The sequence below is a fragment of the Pimephales promelas genome, chromosome 11 (genome assembly GCF_988280905.1).
Source record: "Pimephales promelas chromosome 11, fPimPro1.hap1.1, whole genome shotgun sequence".
Lineage (NCBI taxonomy): Eukaryota > Metazoa > Chordata > Actinopteri > Cypriniformes > Leuciscidae > Pimephales > Pimephales promelas.
The window spans coordinates 32,160,370-32,181,485 of NC_142779.1; the positions used below are offsets into that span (position 1 = coordinate 32,160,370).

The 21,116-nt window shown below is 40.4% G+C and overlaps 1 protein-coding gene across 1 annotated transcript; it reads left to right on the forward strand.

The window, feature by feature from the left end:
• On the forward strand, positions 1-11,196 carry LOC120492327 (NLR family CARD domain-containing protein 3). The gene is made up of 8 exons (XM_089117299.1): positions 1-155; positions 2,219-2,395; positions 2,848-4,707; positions 4,960-5,136; positions 7,024-7,197; positions 7,374-7,535; positions 10,362-10,408; positions 10,520-11,196. The coding sequence occupies exons 2-8, from the start codon at positions 2,235-2,237 to the stop codon at positions 11,077-11,079; spliced, it is 3,141 nt and encodes a 1,046-aa protein (XP_088973425.1). The 5' UTR covers positions 1-155; positions 2,219-2,234; the 3' UTR covers positions 11,080-11,196.
• Positions 11,197-21,116: the final 9,920 nt, after the last annotated feature.

Consider the following 21,116-nt stretch of genomic DNA (forward strand, 5'->3'; position numbering starts at 1 on the left):
TTTCAGGAAGATTGTGAATAACAATTGGAGAGAAAATGTGAATAATGTGAATCAGTTTGAGAACATCGGATCAGTTTAATCCTGCTGTCTGAGACTGAATGAATGTAAGAACCGAATGAATTTTGTGTCTGATGTTCTTCATTGTTGAGACAAAGGTAGGTTTGAACCAATTCATTTCTGTATTCATTCTCATGCATTGAATAAGGGGTCATGAACGGCATAGTTTTATGGTTTCATAATGTTTCCTGGGGTGCACTTATAATGTTAGTATTATTTTTACATCCAAATTCTCGTATAGAAATAAAAGGCATTTTTTCTATCCTGATTATAGCCTTGGATTTGAACGCTCTGCTTTAAGGGGCGTGTCTGCTGTGAGACTTCTGTGATTGACTAACATCTTTGCAGATGAAATGGCTAGTTTTACATGTGGAGCTCTCGAAAACTTTATGCACATTTTTACTAATAAAGCTCCCAAGGTTAACTAATTGTGAAAAGTATTGTAGAATTGGCTTTATGCACAGCTGCACTACTTCCTGAACTTCAGCCAGCTCCTTGTTTCCTGTCTGCCATTATTGCACAAACTTGATTAATTCAGGTGTGCCTGATTATTGTTGTTGTGACTGCTAAGGTCAGACACACCTGGATTAATCAGTTTGTCCAATAATGGCAGACATGAAACAAGGAGCTGGCTGAAGTTCAGGAAGTAGTGGAGCTCTGTATAACACCAATTATATTTAGATCTATAGCATTAAATTTAGATTGTGGCATGAAAGGTTGCAGTGGATGAGCATTGTAGGCGATCAGACATGTTGGGCCCTATTTTAATGATCTAAGCACATGGTCTAAAGCGCACGATGCAAGGGTGTGTCCAAATTCACTTTTGCTAGTTTAACGACGGGAAAAATGGTCGGCGTGTCTGGCGCATGGTCTAAAAGGGTTGTCCATATTCTCTTAAAGGTTAGTTCACCCAAAAATGAAAATTCTGTCAGTAATTACTCGCCCTCATGTTGTTCCAACCCTGTAAGACTTTCGTTCATCATCGGAACATAAATTAAGATATTTTTTTATTAAATCTGAGAGCTGTCTCACTCCTCCATTGGCTTCTATTGTAATTGAAACGTCCCGGCCCAGAAAGTTATTAAAGACATCGTTAAAATAGTCCAAGTGGCTCAACCATAAGTTTATCTAGCAACGAGAATACTTATACAAAAACAACAACTGTTCATTTTCTTCTGTGTGGACCTCTGACGTGAGTTCACCTATAACAATGTCACCTGTTACCTGTAGGGCAACAATGAAGTAGACATTGATCTTCTTCTGCAGAGGCTGCCTTTCACATAAATAGGCACATTCAAAAAAAGAGTCATTCTCTGGGCTTGGTTACAGTAAAAGCTGTTTTTGGACTAACAATGAAGTTTTCGGTTCTGAAGCTTACAGGATATTGTTATAATATGATGACCTTATATGGCAAAATTAGATTTCTCAGTTCATGACCCCTTTAATATTCAATTGCATGAGTGAATATCCTTTACAATCTAGTCTGTTTTGATGTTTTATTCTCTGTAGTTAGTTTTTTGGCTGCTGGCTTTTTTATTTAGTATTAAATAGAATTATACACTCAGGATTCCTTGATTAGCAGTTTCTTAAACCAGTGAGTTGAACTGACAAAAGCATCTTTGTTTGTTGTCTTTCACTCAGTAAATGATATAGTTTCTGTTAATAATTTGGTAACACTTTATTTCAATAGTCCACTTTAGACATTCTACAAATTATAAGTAACTTTTCAACTACATGTCAACTAACTGTCATTAGAGTATTAGTAGATTGTCAGCTTAGTCTCTGCTAACACTTTATTTTGTAACAGATATTCAACTATTCGACTATAAGAAATTTGGTGACTACAAGTAAACTTATTCTCCAAACCCAAAGCCTAACACCTAGCCATAACCAAACAGTCTACTGACAGTCTACGATAATATACTAATACTCTAATAAGTAACTCTATAAGTAACTCTAGTTACTTATAATTAGTAGAACGTGTAAAGTGACTATCGAAATAAAGTGTAACCAATAATTTTAGTATTCTGTAGATTAGAAAAGAATTCACGATCATGCTGAAACTGATAAAGCACACTGAAGGCATGCATATTTTAACTGAATGTTTCATTTTATATCTATAAAGTTGTAAATTGTTGTACATTTAAATTCTCTGTTTCAGTAGTGCCGTTTGTAAAATGAGTCTCTATGAGAAGAGGGGGGAGGAGGAGGAGGAGGACGAAGATGTTAACACACACAAATCAGCATCTCCAGAACCCAGCTGTGTGTCTATTAAGAGTGACGTATCCATGGATCCTCCCCCTAAATTCAGTGATGGAGCAGTGACTTCTGACCCTGAGTGAGTCCAATGTGATTTCACGGCTTGAGTGAGACATTTCAAAAAGATATCAAGATCTTGAATTTGGAACTTAAAAAATTGAGAATCTTCAATTAGTGAGTATTGTCAAAGAAGACAAATGTGTTTGACATGTAAAGAGTCTCTCTGTGCGGCCCTCATTACACTTTGTTTTGCTAATGTTTCAGGCTCCTTTTAGAGAAGAGTTCTGAAAGCAATGCCATGGAATAAGTGATAGAATCATATCCCGCCAAATTGGCTAGTGTGTTGATATGCGTTACCTGCCACGGTGGATTTTTACCCATTTTATGCGGGTTAGCGGGTGTTCATTTTTAAAGCCCTGTCTGTCTGAGTGTAGGATCAAATTATATCTTAGAGTTTGGTGTGCTGAAAACATATGTAAATGCTTTTATAGATCTTGATATGTTTGTCTAATTTGATCTCTGTTTCTGAAGAGTAATGAGAGATGATGTGATCAGATCAGTGACCTGCACTGACTCTGACTGTCAGGCCTTCATCAGGCAGAGAGTCAGAGAACAACACAAAGCCAGCATGAAGAACAAATATGAGAGATTATTTGAGGGAACAAAACTACAAGAGAATCAAACCCTCCTGAACAGGATCTACACACAGCTCTACATCATCGAAGGGGAGAGTGAAGGGGTGAATGAAGAACATGAGGTTTTACAGATGGAGAAAACAGCTAGAACACAAGACATTACAATCTTCTGCAATGACATCTTTAACCCCTTACATCAACCAGGATATTGGGAGAAAGACAAAATCAAGACTGTTCTTACTAAAGGCATTGCTGGAATTGGAAAAACTGTCTCTGTGCAGAAATTCATTCTGGACTGGGCTGAGGGAAAAGCCAATCAAGATGTAGATTTTATGTTTGTGCTTCCATTTCGAGAGTTGAACTTGATTAAAGATCACCACTACAGTCTTCACAGACTTCTGCTGGACTTCCATCCTGAACTTCAAGATCTAGACTCAAAGATTTATGAAGAGTGTAAAGTTGTAGTTATCTTTGATGGTCTGGATGAAAGCAGCATGACACTGATGTTCACAGATGATAAGAAAGTTTGTGATGTGAATGAGTCTTCATCTGTGGGTGTGTTGATGTCAAACCTCATCAGAGGAGAGCTGCTTCCCTCTGCTCTCATCTGGATCACCTCCAGACCAGCAGCAGCCAATCAGATCCCCTCAAAATACATTAACCGTCTGACAGAAATTCAGGGATTCAATGAGCCTCAGAAGGAGGAATATTTCAGGAAGAGAATTTGTGACAAGCTTCAAGTCAGCAGAATCATCTCACATATTAGAAGATCAAGAAGCCTTCGCATCATGTGTCACATACCCGTCTTCTGCTGGATCTCTGCCACTGTGCTTCAAAACCTCCTGAAACAAGATGACAGTGCAGAAATCCCTCAAACTCTGACTGAAATGTACATCCACTTCCTGCTGACTCAGATCAACACGAGGAATCAGAAGTACGATGAGAGAAATCCAGAGAAGCTCCTGAAGTCCAACAGAGACGTGATTGTGAAGCTTGCCGAGCTGGCGTTCAAACAACTAATGAAAGGAAATGTGATTTTCTATGAGGAGGACCTAATTGAGAGTGGCATAGATGTCATTGACGCCTCAGTGTATTCTGGGATTTGCACTGAGATCTTTAAAGAGGAATCTGTTATTCATCAGAGGAAAGTCTACTGCTTCATTCATCTGACCTTTCAGGAGTTTCTAGCTGCTTTATATCTGTTTTACTGCCATTTTTTCAAGAATAAGAAATCACTGCAGTCGTTTCTGAATAAGAGATATCACCGCTACAGTCGGATAAACTCTTTGTATGAGTTATTAAAAGCAGCAGTTTCTGAATCCTTACAGAGTGCAAATGGACACCTTGATATTTTCCTGCGATTCCTGCTGGGCATCTCATTGGAGTCAAATCAGAGACTCTTAAAGGATCTTCTCACACACACAGTGAACAAATCAGAGACCATCATGAAAATCACACATTACATTAATAACAAAATTAAGGATGATGATGATTGTCTCTCAGCGGACAGAAGCATCAATATGTTCCTCTGTCTGCTGGAAATGAAGGATCAGACTCTGTACAGAGAGATTCAGCAGTTTCTGAAGTCAGAAAATCACTCAGTGAATCGACTCTCTCCATCTCAATGCTCCACATTAGCCTACATTCTTCAGATATCAGAGGAGGTGCTGGATGAGTTTGATCTGAAGAAATACAACACATCCGATGAGGGTAGAAGGAGACTGATACCAGCTGTGCTGAACTTCAGAAAAGCTCTGTGAGTATTATTTTATGTGTTTGAAGATTAAACTGAATGTGTCTGTTTTGTAATAATACAGTACAATTCCTCTCTCAAATACCTCTCACCTCTCTCATTTTGATTTAAAAATAATTTTCATACCTTGTACTTTGAAAACCAGCATTGCAATCCATTACAGGCCTTGGCTGCTTTTCATGCAGCGGAAGCAGAAAGATTGGAATTGAAAACAATATTTTAAAGAACCATTTCTTCTTTATTTTTGGTTTATAGTTTTGCCGACTGTAATCTCACTGATCAGTGCTGTGAAAGTTTGTCTTCATCTCTACAATCATCGAACTCACTGAGAGAGCTGGACCTGAGTCACAATTACCTACAGGATTCAGGAGTGAAGTTGCTCTCTAATGGACTGAAGAGTGTCCATTCACACTGTCGACTCAACATACTGAGGTAAGAAAACATATTAAAATTTCACTTGGTGATGAAATTAAAGGTGACCTCTGTCCTGGTCCTGATCACCTGGGGCCTCATGTATAAAACTTTGCGTAGATTTCATCCTTAAAGTGTGCGTACGCACATAAGGCAGAATTTGCGTACGCACAAAAGTTTTCAGATTTATAAAACCGTTCGTACGCCAGAACCTGCGCAGAATTCACTTTATAAATCCCAGTCAGCGGGAGATTATGCGCACGTGCGTCTCCTCCCCGAAATAACCATATATGGAGATTACAACGCCTAGTTTTACTATGCATATCCTCATCTGCATATCATTTGCATATGATTATTCATCCACGTGATACCAAGTTTAACGGTACAAGACGTTAGGAAAATATGAAATGCGGATGTGCCGTCACATTATTACAAACATTGTAAACATTTGTAATGTTTGTAATAACAAACAATTTGTAGATAATTTGTAGCCTATGTCCTTGCCTTGTTTTTGAATGAATAAATCAAATAGTGTTAAATACATTTCAGAGAAAGTTTTTCTCAATCTTTTCCACTGGCCAAATAGTATTTTTAATTGATTTATATTTTAATGGATAATGGAAGAGATTTTAATGGAAGAGATAGACATGGTTGTGCATTATTTGCACGAAACAGTTTTCTCAGACAATCTCTAGTTAAAACATTAAAACACAGCATGCCAGAAGAAAAGTGTTCAAAAGCAATGTATCCACAACAAATAGGTCTATTTCTATTTATTGAATATATATATATATATATATATATATATATATATATATATATATATTGTAACTTCTCAGTAATGATTTCATGTAGTTTAAGAGTTTAACTCCATTAATGAGAATGGCATATTTAATCTAAATGTTTATATCAGAAGTAAAACATAGTACCATTCTTTTATTTATTTAAACTATTATTGTGAATATGGACTGTATTTATGATTTGGACTCATAATGAAGATTTACGGTTTTACTCCATCTGCCGTTAGATTATAGGCTATATGTGCGTCAGTTTCACCAAACGGCCCAACGCGCGTGCTGGCGCGGTCATTTAAGAAGGGATGGATGTTTGCTTCAAGTGATGATAGGTTTGTGAAATTATATTTGTATTATCTTTCTGTAGATGTATAATTTTCTTTAGATTCTCTGTCTAATAGTAAGCAAAAAGACATTTGACTCCAGCTCACCATCGGTGTCGCCAAAACCCATAATCTTCTAAAAGAGTGCGTACGCACGGTCAAGAGCATCCTTACGGTGCGCACTTATTTACGCCAAGTTTATTTTTTATAAATCCCGATGTGCACGTGGAAAAATGCGTACGCATATTTCTATGCCCATTTTGTGCGTACGCAACGTTTATACATGAGGCCCCAGGTCAGTGAACAGTGTGTGACCTGGTTGCCTGAAGCTGAGACTATTTATTACATACAGTGACAACACACACTGAGATACAAAAAAATACTTACATGCACTCATATGAACATTCATCTCTATATATAGTGATATATATTGTGATATTCAGTATTGTGTATACTCACTCAGACACACAGCATAGAAATTTTTTATAGTGTGTTCAGTGTTTATATTTTATCGCAGTGTGTGTTTTCTGGGAATTGAACCCAACACTTTGGCGTTATTAGTGTCAGTTGAGCTACAGGAACCCATGAATCATGCTGTCAAATAACTGTCAAATAACTCTTATAAAGGTTCATAGTTTCAAACTAATCGAGACAAGTTTAAGCTGAATGTAAGTCAACATGCAGAATTCCTGATGAAAGAATTTAATTTATGTGATCAACGCAATGTGCAGAAAACTTTACTTTAAAGTACCATCTCCTGATTATAGAACCATGTTTGTCTTTTGCTATAGACTTGCTGAGTGTAATCTCACTGATCAGTGCTGTGAAAGTCTGTCTTCATATCTACAATCATCAAATTCCTCACTGAGAGAACTGGACCTTAGTAACAATGACCTGCAGGATTCAGGAGTGAAGCTGCTCTCTGATGGACTGAAGAGTTCACATTGTCAACTTAACATACTGAGGTAAGAAAAACAGTTACAGGAATCTCACCACTCCTGTTTGTGAATCAGTTTCAGATTATCTCCAGTGCCAGAATATGTAATGTGTAATGTGTGTGTGTGTGTGTGTGTGTGTGTGTGTGTGTGTGTGTGTGTGTGTGTGTGTGTGTGTGTGTGTGTGTGTGTGTGTGTGTGTGTAGATTATCTGGCTGTATGGTGACAGAGGAAGGCTGTTGTTTTCTGGCTTCATCTCTGAGTTCAAACCCTTCACACCTGAGAGAGCTGGATCTGAGCTACAATCACCCAGGGCAATCATTGGTCAAGCTGCTCTCTGATCCAAACAATAGACTGGACAAACTCAAGTATGTTTAACTCTTCTAATCATCCCGTCATGTGATTGGATATGTGTGTGCTATAGATCTGTAGTACCAGAGAAACAAGCACGCAAACATCTTTAAAATTTTGTCTTTGAACTTCCATTTTAGAAGTAGTATATTTCTGTATACTCTGTATATTTCTAGTATACTCTGTATATTTTGAGAATTTGCTGTTTTTTCCCTATCTCCACACCGAGGTGTCGAGATTGTGGAATAAATCGGTTTCTGTTTTATGTTTTTATCCCCAAATGTCTAACTATAGTAATGTTTGGGTATTAAGTATCATAGAATGACAGTGCCTCGGGTTAAAGAAATCGTTTTGAGAAATCGTTTCTCCTTGGCGCCCTCTGGGGTGCGACTCTCTCAGGAGGGTCGCAGCACTGCCTGTTCCGTTCACCGTTTCAGGGCACCAAGGTGTCAGTGTCCCCAAACAAGCCTCCAAATAAGAAAAAAGAAGAGCAGTCAGTTCGGTTTCTTTGCCGGTTTGCCGTTTCAGGGCGCCGAGGTGCCAGATTTTTCCAACGATACTCCAAGGAAGGTCTTAGGAACTAAGCTAGTTGGAGGTAGGCAAGTTTTGAGGACTGTCGTCATCTCTAATAAAGCTCAGACAAGAAGTCCTGTCGCAAAAAACGAGTCAGTGTCAGCGTCCCCACATGATCCTCTGAGGAGGGTCCTAGAATGGTTAGTTCAGTTGTTCCCTGCCCGATCACCGCTTCAGTGTACCGTAGTGACTGTTCAACCAAGGGACGGTTTTAAGAAATCGTTTTCTCTCTGCGCCCTCTGGGGTACGACTCTCTGAGAAGGGTCGCAACGCTGCCAGTTCGGTTGTTCCCTGCCGGTTCACCGTTCAGTGCACCGAGGTGTCAGCGTCCCCATACGATCCTCCAAAGAGGGTCGTGGAACAGTCAGTTCAGTTGTTCCCTGCCCGATCACCGCTTCAGTGTACCGTAGTGACTGTTCAACCAAGGGACTGTTTTGAGAAATCGTTTCTCCTCGGCGCCCTCTGGGGTGCGACTCTCTGAGGAGGGTCGCAGCGCTGCCAGTTCGGTTGTTCCCTGCCGGTTCGCCGTTCAGGGCACCAAGGTGTCAGCGCCCCCATGCGATCCTCCGAAGAGGGTCATAGAACAGTCAGTTCGGTTGTTCCCTGCCGGTTTGCCACTTCAGGGTAGCCGTAGTGACTGTTCAACCAAATTCAGAGGCCAGTCTTGAGAGACTGGTTCCCCTAGTAGAATTTCGGGCACCGTGGAAACTACTGCCACATATTTCTCAGTGGGTCCTTCACACTATAGAAAAGGGTTTCAGAATTCAGTTCGGTTCTCGTCCGCCCAGATTTCTTGGGGTCCTCCTCTCATTGGTGGACCCCGAGCAGGCTTTGGTTATGGAGCAGGAAGTACTAACACTTCTGCAAAAGGAGCTGTAGAAGGGGTTCCTCCTGCCAGCAGATAGCCATTACTTCATTGTTTCCAAAAGAGGATGAGGGAGGTTCCTAAGGTTTGCTTTCAGGGGCAAAGCATACCATTATCGGGTTCTCCCATTTGGCCTAGGTTCTCTATGCCAAGAAGAGTGTGCTCTGAGGACCACTTTTCTAGGTGTAGCAATTTTCACAGCCATAATGGGTTATATCTTGGCCAGTCACTCACTGTGAAACAGTTTCAGACTGGTGGGTCTCATGGCAGCTGCGTCAAATATAATTACTTTTGGCCTTCTGTACATGAGACCCCTGCTGTGGTGGCTCAGGACCAAGGGTTTTTTTCCAAGGGGAAATACGTTTTCGCATGATCAAGGTCTCGCGGCTATGCCTTCGTGCCTCGGTCATGTGGAAGAACCTTGGTTCCTCGCCCAGGCCCAGTGCTGGGGGCTTCTTGTCGATGCATATTGCTATCAACGGATGCTTCCCTCACAAGTGGGGGTGATCATGAGTGGTCGCTCAGCGAATGGCAGACAACACACTGATGGTCTCGTATGTAAGAGCAGATATCCTGTTGAGGCAGGGGCCAAGGCCCAGGGATTGGAGACTTTAACCCGAGGTGGTGGAGCTTAGGGAGAACTTTGGTTGTCAGGTTTCGTGACCTAGACCTCTCCACTCCTGGGGCTAGGTTGCTTGCTTCTTAGTGTGCGCAACAACTTCACACAGAATGGGCATTTCTCAGCATGGCGTAGTGGGTTCCCACCACGTCTCAAACGCAGCTTGATTTCCTCGAAAGGGAACGTCTCAGGTTATGTATGTAACCCTGGTTCCCTGATAGGGAATGAGACGCTGCGTTTATCTGCCATACTTCCAAGATGGTTCTCACTGCGGAGCATGAAATCCATGGGAAGGAGTCGGATCCAGATCCAACTCCTCCCACTTTACATACACCTAAACCCAACTCCGCCCCCTGATCCCTAAACCCACCCCTAATCCCTAAACCCAACCCTAATCCTACCCATCTCCACCACTTGGATCTTGATCCGACTCCTCCCCGTGGATCTCATGTGCTGCATTGAGGTGCTACTGATACTTCCTGCATGCCCTGATCGACTTGCTTCAGGCCTTTCAGAAGCTGTCGTGGTCTAAATTCAGGGGTGCTTTATAGTTACCTGGTCTATGACGTCACCTTTGACGTTTCGGGCTTCCATTGGATGATTTTACATATGCTTCACGACGTAATCACGCTGAGCGTTCCCACCAGGTCTCAAACGCAGCATCTTGTTCCCTATCAGGGAACCAGGGTTACATAAGTTTTGAATTAAAAAAATCACATTTTATATTAAAAAATATTTTATTTTATATGTATTTTTATAATAAAATATGTCTCCTGTTTTTTATAGTGTGGATCATGGAGGAGAGTTCACAATCACAACAGGACAACAGAAATGTAACATACACTCACACACACACACACACACACACACACACACACATACAAACACACCTTAATTGCTGTTTTTTTTGTATTATAAATGTAATAATCTCTCATTGCTTTCAGATGAATGTGATCTCACACTGGATTTAAACACAGTAAACACTCATCTCGCTCTGTCTGAGAGGAACAGGACAGTTACACATGTAGAAAAGAAGCAGTCGTATCCTGATCATCCAGAGAGATTTAATAAGTGTTATCAGGTTCTGTGTAGAGAGGGTCTGTCTGGACGCTGTTACTGGGAGGCTGAATGGAGCGGGAGGGAGGTTTATGTATCAGTGACATATAAAGGAATCAACAGGGAAGGCTTGAGTAATGACTGTGTGTTTGGATACAATGAAAAGTCCTGGAGTATGAACTGTTTTTATGATGGTTTCACTGTCAAACACAATGATAAGATCACAGTAATATCTGTCCCTTCACGTCGCTCGAACAGAGTAGGAGTGTATCTAAACTGGCCGGCTGGCACTCTGTCCTTTTTCAGCGTCTCTGACACACACACACTCACGCACTTACACAGTTTCAACAGCACGTTCACTGAACCCCTCTATGCTGGATTTGGGGTTTATTCTGGTAGTTCAGTGTCTCTGTGTGAGATAAAACAGCTTTCTGTGAGAAACAACTGAGACACAGTTGAGTGAAAGAAACACTCTCACATTATTTCTTTCTTTAACTCACACTGCTGTAAAGTCTTTCTCTCTTCTAATCATAATTTTGGTGTGTGTATATAGAAACACACACATGTTGACACACACATGTTGACTATAGTCAAAATAAGACACACCACAGACTTCTCTGGTGTTTCTATAAAGACTTTTAAATGCAGCTAAAAAGTAGTTTTGTCTTTCTGAGTCTCTAAGCGCCACCTGGAGGAAAATTTAGTTTTGAGCTCACCAGAAACTGTTCTTAGCAATCAGTTTTCTTGCTCTTCTGGCCTCGTTCGACCTCACAAGAAAACAAACCCTGCAAGATCAAACCTTGCTCTGCCTTGATAGTATATGTTCTCTTCTCTCATCTCCAGTCCAGTATATGTGCAACACCTTCCAGCCCCGCGTTCACAGATGCTCTTCACAACATTAGAGCTAAAGTCAGAGCTGCTGAGATGAAATAGTTCAAGACAAAATATCAACTGACCTGAGAAAGTATCAATCTCTCTCTCTTTCTCCTCTAGTGTTTCTGTTGCCAAGGTCTCTTACTACCAATACAAAATCAGCTCCTGAAACACTGAAACTATTCAAATCATTATTCACTCTACAGTATCATCCTCCACCTGTACCAGTTACAGCACTCACCCAAAACCAACCTACCACTGCACACTTTCCACTTTTCTCTTCCCTCTCTCCCCTCATGGATAAAAGTTGTCTCCAAAGTTCTCTGTGCCAGTTTTCCTACAACCTGTCCCTTATGCTGCGGTCATGTGCTATGGTAATTATGGTAAAGGCCAATTTATACTTCTGCGTCGATGGTACGCCGTAGTGTACGGCCTTGGCTACGCAGGTAGGCGACGCCGTTGTGAGCATTTATACTTCTGCGTTCAGGTCTTGGTTGCTCTGCAGTACTGCTCCGAAACGCAAGTTGGCGGCGGAGGGTTTTAATGTTCCACTGTGTTTAGATTCCTCACGGCTAGGTTACTACAAGCAATAGCGACTGAAAGAGAGTGGATCATGTTGGAGTTGGAGCTTATTGAGGTGGAAAAACAGTTCACTTTAGTGAAATTACTAAAACTGAAAGGCAGAAATGAGAGAAGATGTCGGAGGAGATGGTACGTGTGGAAATCATAGACAGTGGTGGAAATGCGTGAGAAGGTACGTGCGGAAATGCGTAGGAGGAAATGTGATGCTACCAAGCCGACCAATCACCGATCTTGCGGTCCGCGTCGTCGCGACGTGTAGTTACATTTTTGAGGAGGTGCGCGTCAGGCGACGGCGAAGGGTACGCGGTATGGGACGCGTCTGTGCGTATGCTACGCCGTACCTACTGCGCGCACCCTACGCAGAAGTATAAATTGGCCTTAAATACCAAAAGCCGACGTGGAAAATGCACATGAACACCCCCTCATGTGGTATTTACTACTGGGCAACTCGTAGAATATTTTGATGGACGAGTTGCCGAGATGAGATAAACTTTGACCTTTTCAAAATGGCGGAGAGCACCGCGAGAGTCGTGAATGGTAAAAAATATAAATACTATTTATGATCTAGAAAATATACGGCATATTATTTACCTTTTGAGTTTTGATAAATCATGTTCTTGCTGTTGCAGATGACTTAAGCAATCTAAAATAGTTTTAGCTAAATAACTTGTCAGGATCTCCATCTTTTTACAACATCACGACAACAAAAGCACTTGAACGCAACACACTGGTAAATACCAGTTCACAAGTGGAAAATATCCTATTTTCCATAGCACGTGAACGCAGCATAAGAACAGTGTTTCCCAACCCTGTTCCTGGCGGCACACCAACACTGCGCGTATTCTTTGTCTCCCTAATCAAACACACCTGATTCAACTCATCAGCTCATTAACCCATCTGATTATGAGCTGATGAGTTGAATCAGCTGTGTTTGATAAGGGAGACACAAGTTACTGCGTCCCAATTCGCTTACTTATACTACACCCTAAAAGTATGTACTCTTTTTGTGAGGAAAAAGTACATACATGTACTTTTGAGTGTGTAGCAAAAGAGTAGGCAAGCTTTGGGACATACTATCACGTCGTCATCTTTAACGGACAGCTCTGTCACGTGCTGGGTGCATCCTGTCACCATAAACTGCCCTGTCAATCATCTTCAATCATCATCAATCACAGTTAAAATCCTCCATTCTATCTAATTTTATTTCCTACCATTTCGGAGAGCACGTTCATATGTCAGTTGTGGGTCTTTCATGCTCTCCTCGTGTTTGCAATTTGAATACCCAGATAGCAAACTGACATTGAATCAACGTGGAAATATGACATCGAAACAACGTTGATCTGACATTGTTTTGCTCATCGAATTAACATTGAACCAACGTCAGACGCGTCATTCTTTCAAAACTAACGGAAAAACAACTTGAAATCAACGCGTTGTTTCAACGTTATGAAAGCAAACCAATTTTCGATTTTCATTTAGCTTTGAAGAATGCCGCGTCTGACGTTGGTTCAACGTTAATTCGATGAGCAAAATCAACGTTGTTTCAATGTCATGAGAGACGTCGTTTCCACGTTGATTCAATGTCAGTTTGCTGTCTGGGTATGATGATGCATTTAAAACGTAATGGCTAAACGTGTCTTTACAAAAGTTCACAATGCTGCTGCAAATGCAATATAATGTGGACAACATTGAATAAATTAATTTTCGTCAGGTTAGATACTGATAATTAATCACTCAAAGCTCTTTATCTAAACCTCTCTACACAACCGCGGGGACTCGCGCGTCCTCCGTATCGACTACGTGTCTGTAGTTTTTTTTTAACACTTTTTACTTGTGTTTGTAGTTCTAACCGAATCCTCGTCCAACGCGCAATGGTTTGTGGGCAATATCAGCCGTTAGAGTGTGCATTGATCCAGTCTTATGGCATCGATTTACACCAGAGCCCGTCTAACGGAGAGCCTTGGCACTTCCTATTAGCCCCATTGTGTATCATCCTGGTTGCAGTTCCATTAGAATTCCACTTGAGGTGATCGCGGGCGAGAGCAGAATGAATGGGAGTCTATGGGGCTAAACGGCTAAAAGTGTCTCTTTCACCTGCTTGTCGTTAAATTAACATAGATTTTATTGCTGATTCTGCAAGTTCAATATAGATTATAGGCCAAAAGTCGAATGAACGAGTACTTATGTCGTTTTGATTTCTTACAGATTAGGCCGTTGTTGGCTGGAACACGCAAGCATTCTGCTATTGTGTGACGTCATCACATTTTTTAACGGATTTTAAGAACAGATAAGTGAACTTTTTCATCTGTTTTTTTTCATCTGAGTGTATTATCTTAGCCCTCCCTTTTGAATGCTACTTTCAAATTACTTGACAAAAAATTACATCCTGAGAAAAGTGGATTTATGGGGGTCAAACCCCATTGACTCCCATTCATTCTGCACTCGACCGCGAGCGCCCCCGCATGGACAGAGACGTGTTACTGCAGCCAGTCCAGAACCCGGAAGTAACCAGCCAGTGCCAATTCTCTTCAATTAGACATTCTTCAATGGGCTCTATGCACGGCGGTATTTCCGGTGAAAGTGTAAGGATGATCGATAACTTCCGCCGATCGTAGAGTCCAATGCAATACCGACAATTTATATTGAATTTTATACTCCATGTTTATACTAAAGAAACGTTAAGTCACAAAAACAGATAAAACAGACACCCCTCGTTGTGTTTATGCTTCTTTTTAAAATTATATTAAATAAACATTACTATATATAAAATGACATCTAAACGTATGTACGTTTCGTTTCAAAGACAGCAGGACAGTAAATTTTGAAGACTCTGCCATAATCCAGTTTTCCTCGATTTTCCTCCGCTTTAATCTCCCCAACCGGAAATGGACGAGCATCCTTGCGTCAAATGCGGAACTTATGCGTGCATATAGCCCATTGTGTCTTAGTTCTGGCTGTGTTCCTTTTTCCTTTAAACATGCCATCGTTCAGCCTCTTCTGAAAAGAAGAACTTAGAACCTAGGAATTTGTCTAATTTTAGACCCATTTCTAAGCTCCCTTTTATTTCAAAGGTTTTAGAAAGATCTGTTTTATTACAGGTTCAAGAATTTTTGAAGACAGCTGATGTCTGTGAACAGTTTCAGTCCAGGTTTTAGGCCTCGTCACAGTACGGAGACTGCTCTATTGAAAGTTTTTAATGATCTGTTCTTACATCTTGATGCTGGCAATTGTGCCATTTTAATTTTGCTTGATTTGACTGCAGCCTTCGACACAGTTGATCATAAAATTCTTCTGTGGCGTTTAGAGCACTGTGTTGGCTTGAAAGGCACTGTTCTTAAGTGGTTTGAGTCGTATTTAACAGACAGATCAATTTCAGAACAAATGGGACAGTTTTCATCCTCAGTGGCCCCTCTGACCTGTGGGGTACCGCAGGGGTCAGTTCTGGGTCCACTGCTATTCTCCCTGTATATGCTACCATTGGGATCTATTTTCAGGAAGCATGGCATGGCATCTCCTTCCACTGCTTCGCTGATGATGTGCAGGTGTATCTACCGCTGAATGTTCCAGCTAAAGAATCTTTGCAGGCCGTGACAAACTGCTTAAGCGACATTAAGACTTGGATGGACCTACATTTTTTAAAACTGAATGAGAATAAAACGGAGGTTGTCTTGTTTGGGCGTCCGGAGTTGGTTCAGGTTCTCACTAGCTCCCTTGGCCAACTAGCACCTCACTTAAGATCCCATGCAAGGAACCTTGGAGTGATTGTTGACAGTGCTTTTAAACTGGATAAGCAGGTCAGTGCTGTGGTTAAGGCTAGCTTTTTTCAGCTGAGACTGATAGCTAAAGTCAAACCGTATCTGAGACAGGCTGACCTAGAAAAAGTGATTCATGTTTTTATTACCTCTCGCCTGGATTACTGTAACTCCTTGTATACAGGCATTGGGAAGGCTGAGCTTTATCGTCTACAGCTTGTACAGAATGCAGCAGCTCGTCTCCAAAGTGGCAAGAAGAAACGGGAGCACATTACTCCAGTGCTCTCATTGCTTCACTGGCTTCTGGTAAAATGTCGGATTGATTTTAAGGTTCTTCTATTTGCTTTTAAATGTATCAATGGGCTTGCCCCAGAGTACCTTACGGACCTTGTCAGGCTGCATAGGCCCTCCAGAGACCTCCGTTCACCCAGCCTGATGGTCCTGGAGGTTCCTAGATCGAAACGCAGATCCAGTGGTGATCGGGCCTTTTCAGTGGCTGCTCCGACTCTCTGGAACTCATTGCCTGTAGCCGTGCGGACTGCTGGTAGCTTGTCCATTTTTAAATCATTGTTGAAGACTCATTTATTTGAATTAGCATTTGGCACAGGGGAGCCGCCTTGATCTGTGTTGTATTCTATTTCTTAGTATTTGTTATTTTTTATTCATTTACTTATTGTGTTTTAGTGTATCAGTCTGTGTTTATTGTTCTGTGCTTTTAACTGTGAAGTACTTTGGTAGGCCTTGGAAATGTGCTATACAAATAAATGTGACATTGACATTGACATTCTCTGTCTACACTTCGGATTCTGACCGGAAAAAGTATACCATCCGGGTATCTTTGAAACACTCATTTCAACATACTACGATTTTGGACGTACTAATTCTATTTTCGAATACTATTTAGGACGGATAGTATGCGAATTGGGACGCAGCAGTCTTAGGCATTCAGTGGGCAGTCTTGAAAGGTGCTGACAGTCCTTAAAAGTGTTACACCCTTAGAGGTGAGCACTAAAACAAATAATTTAAGACAATGCAGGGAATTACCCCTGACTGTTTAAATATTTAGACAGCTGACTTACATTACTTATCTTCTAACTTGGTTAGAAGAGATGAACAAAAAAAAAGGTTCATTTTAATTACAGTGTCTTTTAAAATGATTTCCCCACACTAGCCAATCAGATTTCATTTCACCATCCCCTGCTCGAATGCACATCTTTTATTTATTCTCACTTTCTCTTATTTTCACAATGTCATGAGTACACGGATAGATTACTAATCATTTGAAAAATTGTGTAAAAAATAAATAAAAACGCCATTAATTAGCATCCTCTTATGGTTTGCACAGTGCGTACAGCCAGTGTCGGTGAGATCTCATGTAGGTGGGACAGCGATTGGTTTTAAGTGTTTCCCAAGCCTGTTCCTGGCGGCACACCGTCTCCCTTATCAAACACACCTGATTCAACTCATCAGCTCATAATCAGATGGGTTAATGAGCTGATGAGTTGAATCAGGTGTGTTTGATTAGGGAGACAAAGAATACGCGCAGTGTTGGTGTGCCGCCAGGAACAGGGTTGGGAAACACTGGCCTAAGATACCATGTAAAGTTCTCTCATGTTCTCAATAAAGAATTCTGCTGAAGATACAACCGAGTCTCTTGGTCTTCACTTCAGAGTTTTCTACACTAGTTTGGTTTTGGTGCTTTTTGCAAACATGAAAATGGCAATAGATGTAGTTCATTTTTAAAACCAGCCTCAAAATTAGTAAACGCCCTCTAAAACAGCTTAACTTAATTAAAACATTCACAAAAAGGCATAAAACTATGGAGTAGGGATGGAAAAAAATAAAGCCTCTTAAATCTTTGAAGCTTTCCTTTTCCTGATTGTTTCCGGCAAAGATTCAAAGCATAAAGAGAGTCAAAAACAGTGCCATCTTGTGGCAGGTAAAATGTACTGCAGACATGAACCCAAGAGCGCAGCTTCGTTGTTTTATCCAGTAATATACAGTATGTTTAATATGTTTATTTAGTTTTCTGATCACAGAAATCACATATTAAAGTGTGGCAATAAATTAAATGCATCAACAATGATTATAATATTTACCAACAAAATTGTTTGATGCAAGTAAACTCCAATTATTTTATTATTTTATACTGTTTATATGGCAGAATAATATGATAAAGTAATGAAGGCTTATATGTATTAAAAATGCTAGTAAATAGACATGAACTTCCATAACTTCCAGTTGTGGTCTGGGTTTATCTCTCTATTAGTGTTACTCGATCTTAGTGCTGCATTTGATATTGACCACAACACACCTTAAAATATACTTAAAAATAATGTTGGCGTCAGTGGAATTGCAATAGCATGGTTTAAATCATACTTATCTGACCATTATCAGAATGTAGCTGCAGTAAAGTAGTTCACTTTAAAAAAAAAAAAAACTTTTGCTGATAATTTACTCACCCCCATGTCATCCAAGATGTCCACGTCTTTCTTCAGTTGAAAAGAAATTAAGGTTTTTGATGAAAACATTCCAGGATTTTCTCCATATAATGGACTTCACTGGGAACCAAACGGTTTCAAGGTCTAAATGAGAGTTTCAGTGCACCAGACGATGAATAAGGCTCTTATCTGGCCCTTTGAGTCATGAGTCATGACTCGAAAAAAGATTAGTTCATTTTGATGAACGAGTTCGAACAGGAGAGTCATGAACGCTCATCACAGAACAGAGCAAGGCGAGCATTTGTGCTTATAAAACATAACTTTTTTATTTATTTTTGAAATGACTGATCGTTTCGCTAGATAAGACCCTTATTCATCGTCTGGTGTTGTTTAAAGGTGCAATGTGTAACAAAGTTGAGTATCTATTAACAGAAATGCAATATGACATCCATAACTATGTTTTCAGTGGTGTATAAAGAACTTACTTAATTAGCCGTAATGTTTTTATTACCTTAGAATGAGACATTAATAGCTCCATAACCGAGGGAATCCCCTTCTATGAAGGTCGCCATGTTGTGACGTCATATTCCTACCGTAGCCGAACGCGAACAAACAGCGCTACAGAACGCGTTTCATCACTACCTTGAAAGAGAAGTAGCGGAAAGCTGGAAGCTAGCCTTACACTCCGTGAGTAGAGACTTTTCCCTTGTGAGTGGTGTAAAATATGTAGTTGGGATTGTTTCATGTAACTTAGTTCTCCCTCGCTGTGTTATGGGTTTGTTATGTTGGGGATAGATGTGCTGTTACGTTCGTGAGACAGCTGATGATTAGTATTCATGTCATTGACCGTATAACAGTACGTAACAGGAATCACTAACCCGTCGATAGAGACTTTTACTAAAGTCTTTTAACACTAAAGTCGATCGCGAAGAATTTTAAAAATCAGAGAAAAAAGCCTATTGTGTGTAGTAAATAGTATCTATGGGATGCGGAGATGACATGATTGTAACAGCGCGCGCACTTCCGACCTTTGGACTCATGCGGACGAGTCCCAGCTCAGCCACAGTAACAGCTCATATTAGCCAGCTAAACTATTACTAACCTGTTAGAAAAAATATATAGCTGCTCCCTCGCTGTATTATGGGTTTGCTACAGTATGTGGGGAGAAATGTGCTGCTGGTTACGTTTGTGAGACAATCAGCTGATTATTATTTTATTAAATTATATATTAAAACCCTTGATCCTCACCTGACTATGGCTTTGTAAACAGACAGTATTCATGATGTGGTTTATAATGGACTGTGGTACAGAAACAGTGACAATGTTACACACTCTTGGCTTACTCTGGCTATTCTCTGCTGTCTCAGCCGACGACATGTTTGTCCCGTTTTAGCAACCGTAGCTTCTTCGAAAGGGAGGGGTGAGCAGTGGGCTGAGCCCTTAGTGCAAACCTGGTGCAAACTCGCAACCGAACCACTAGATGTCGCTAAAAGTCACACATTGCTCCTTTAAAGTGATTTGAAGCTGCACTGAAACTCTCATTTGGACCTTGAGCCATTTGGTTCCCATTGAAGACCATAATGTGGAGAAAAATCCTGGAATGTTTTCATCAAAAACCTTCATTTCTTTTCGACTGAAGAAAGAAAGACATGGAAATTTTGAATGACATGGGTGAGTAAATTATCAGCAAACGTTTTTTTTTTTAAGTGAACTACTCCTTTAAGAGATCCGAATTGATCCGAATAGAGTGCCACAAGGCTCAGTATTAGGACCGTCGCTGTTCACTTGCTGTAATTCATGGACAATTGGAAAAAGGACAATTTTTGGGGAAGACCTGACCTGTTGAAAAGAGATGGTATTCATCCCTACTGGGATGGTGGTACTCTTCTCTCTAATATGCATAGAGCTCAAACATAAATTGGGGCTCAGGTCAGGAAACAGACCGGCTAAACTGACCGTCTGCTAGCTAAACATGAGCCTCGTCTGAAAGGCAAAGGGGGAGGTGTAGCTGTAATTTATAGTAATATCTTCAGAATTACTGTGAACGTGAAGTCTTGTTTTAATTATTTTGAAGTGTTGGTGCTTAATGTAACACAAGTATAGTGTAAATGATAAATCACGTTTGAGATTTGTGCTGGCTACTGTATATAGGCCACCAGGGCACCATACAGACTTTATCAAAGAATTTGCTGACTTTCTATCAGAGTTAGTACTGGCTCCAGATAAAGTCCTAATTGTTGGTGATTTTAATATACTTGTAGATAATGAAAAATATGCATTGGGATTGTCATTTAAAGACATTCTGAACTCTTGGAGTTAGACGACACGTGTCAGGGCCTATTCATTGTCGTAATCATACTCTATATCTAATATTTGCGCAGAGAGAAGCACCCTCACCCTCAGAGTACATGGACGTGACTGTAAAAACAATATAATTACTGTTCGTTTTCTCACACAAACTGCTCGTTTCGTGTCTTAAGCCATCAATGTGTAGGCTACTTACATTTACGAGTCATTAAATCATGTTTAATCTGGACTTCTCTGTGCATGCTCTTTGAGGTGGACCCCATAGACCTGCATTATATGACTGACAAACAAGAACTGTTTGACCTAAAAATATCAAAACTGAAAATACTGTGGAAACAAAGACACCTACATTTTGGATGCCCTTGAGGTAAGCTAAAACACATCAACAAATCATTTTAAAGTGAACTATCCCTTTAAGTTGAATTCATATGTTCATGTGGCCAGAAGCTAGTTATTTTGCTTTATAAAGTTTTAAATAAGAATATTTGTTTTTACGCAAACTCATCCCTTCGCTTCAGAAGGCCTTTATT

Bases quoted from the DNA above. Each gene is read 5' to 3' on its own strand.
- LOC120492327 (XM_089117299.1), top strand. From the start codon at position 2,235: ATGAGTCTCTATGAGAAGAGGGGGGAGGAGGAGGAGGAGGACGAAGAT. The intron at 5,137-7,023 runs GTAAGAAAACAT...CTTTTGCTATAG, and splicing joins TGTCGACTCAACATACTGAG to ACTTGCTGAGTGTAATCTCA. The intron at 10,409-10,519 runs GTAACATACACT...CATTGCTTTCAG, and splicing joins CACAACAGGACAACAGAAAT to ATGAATGTGATCTCACACTG.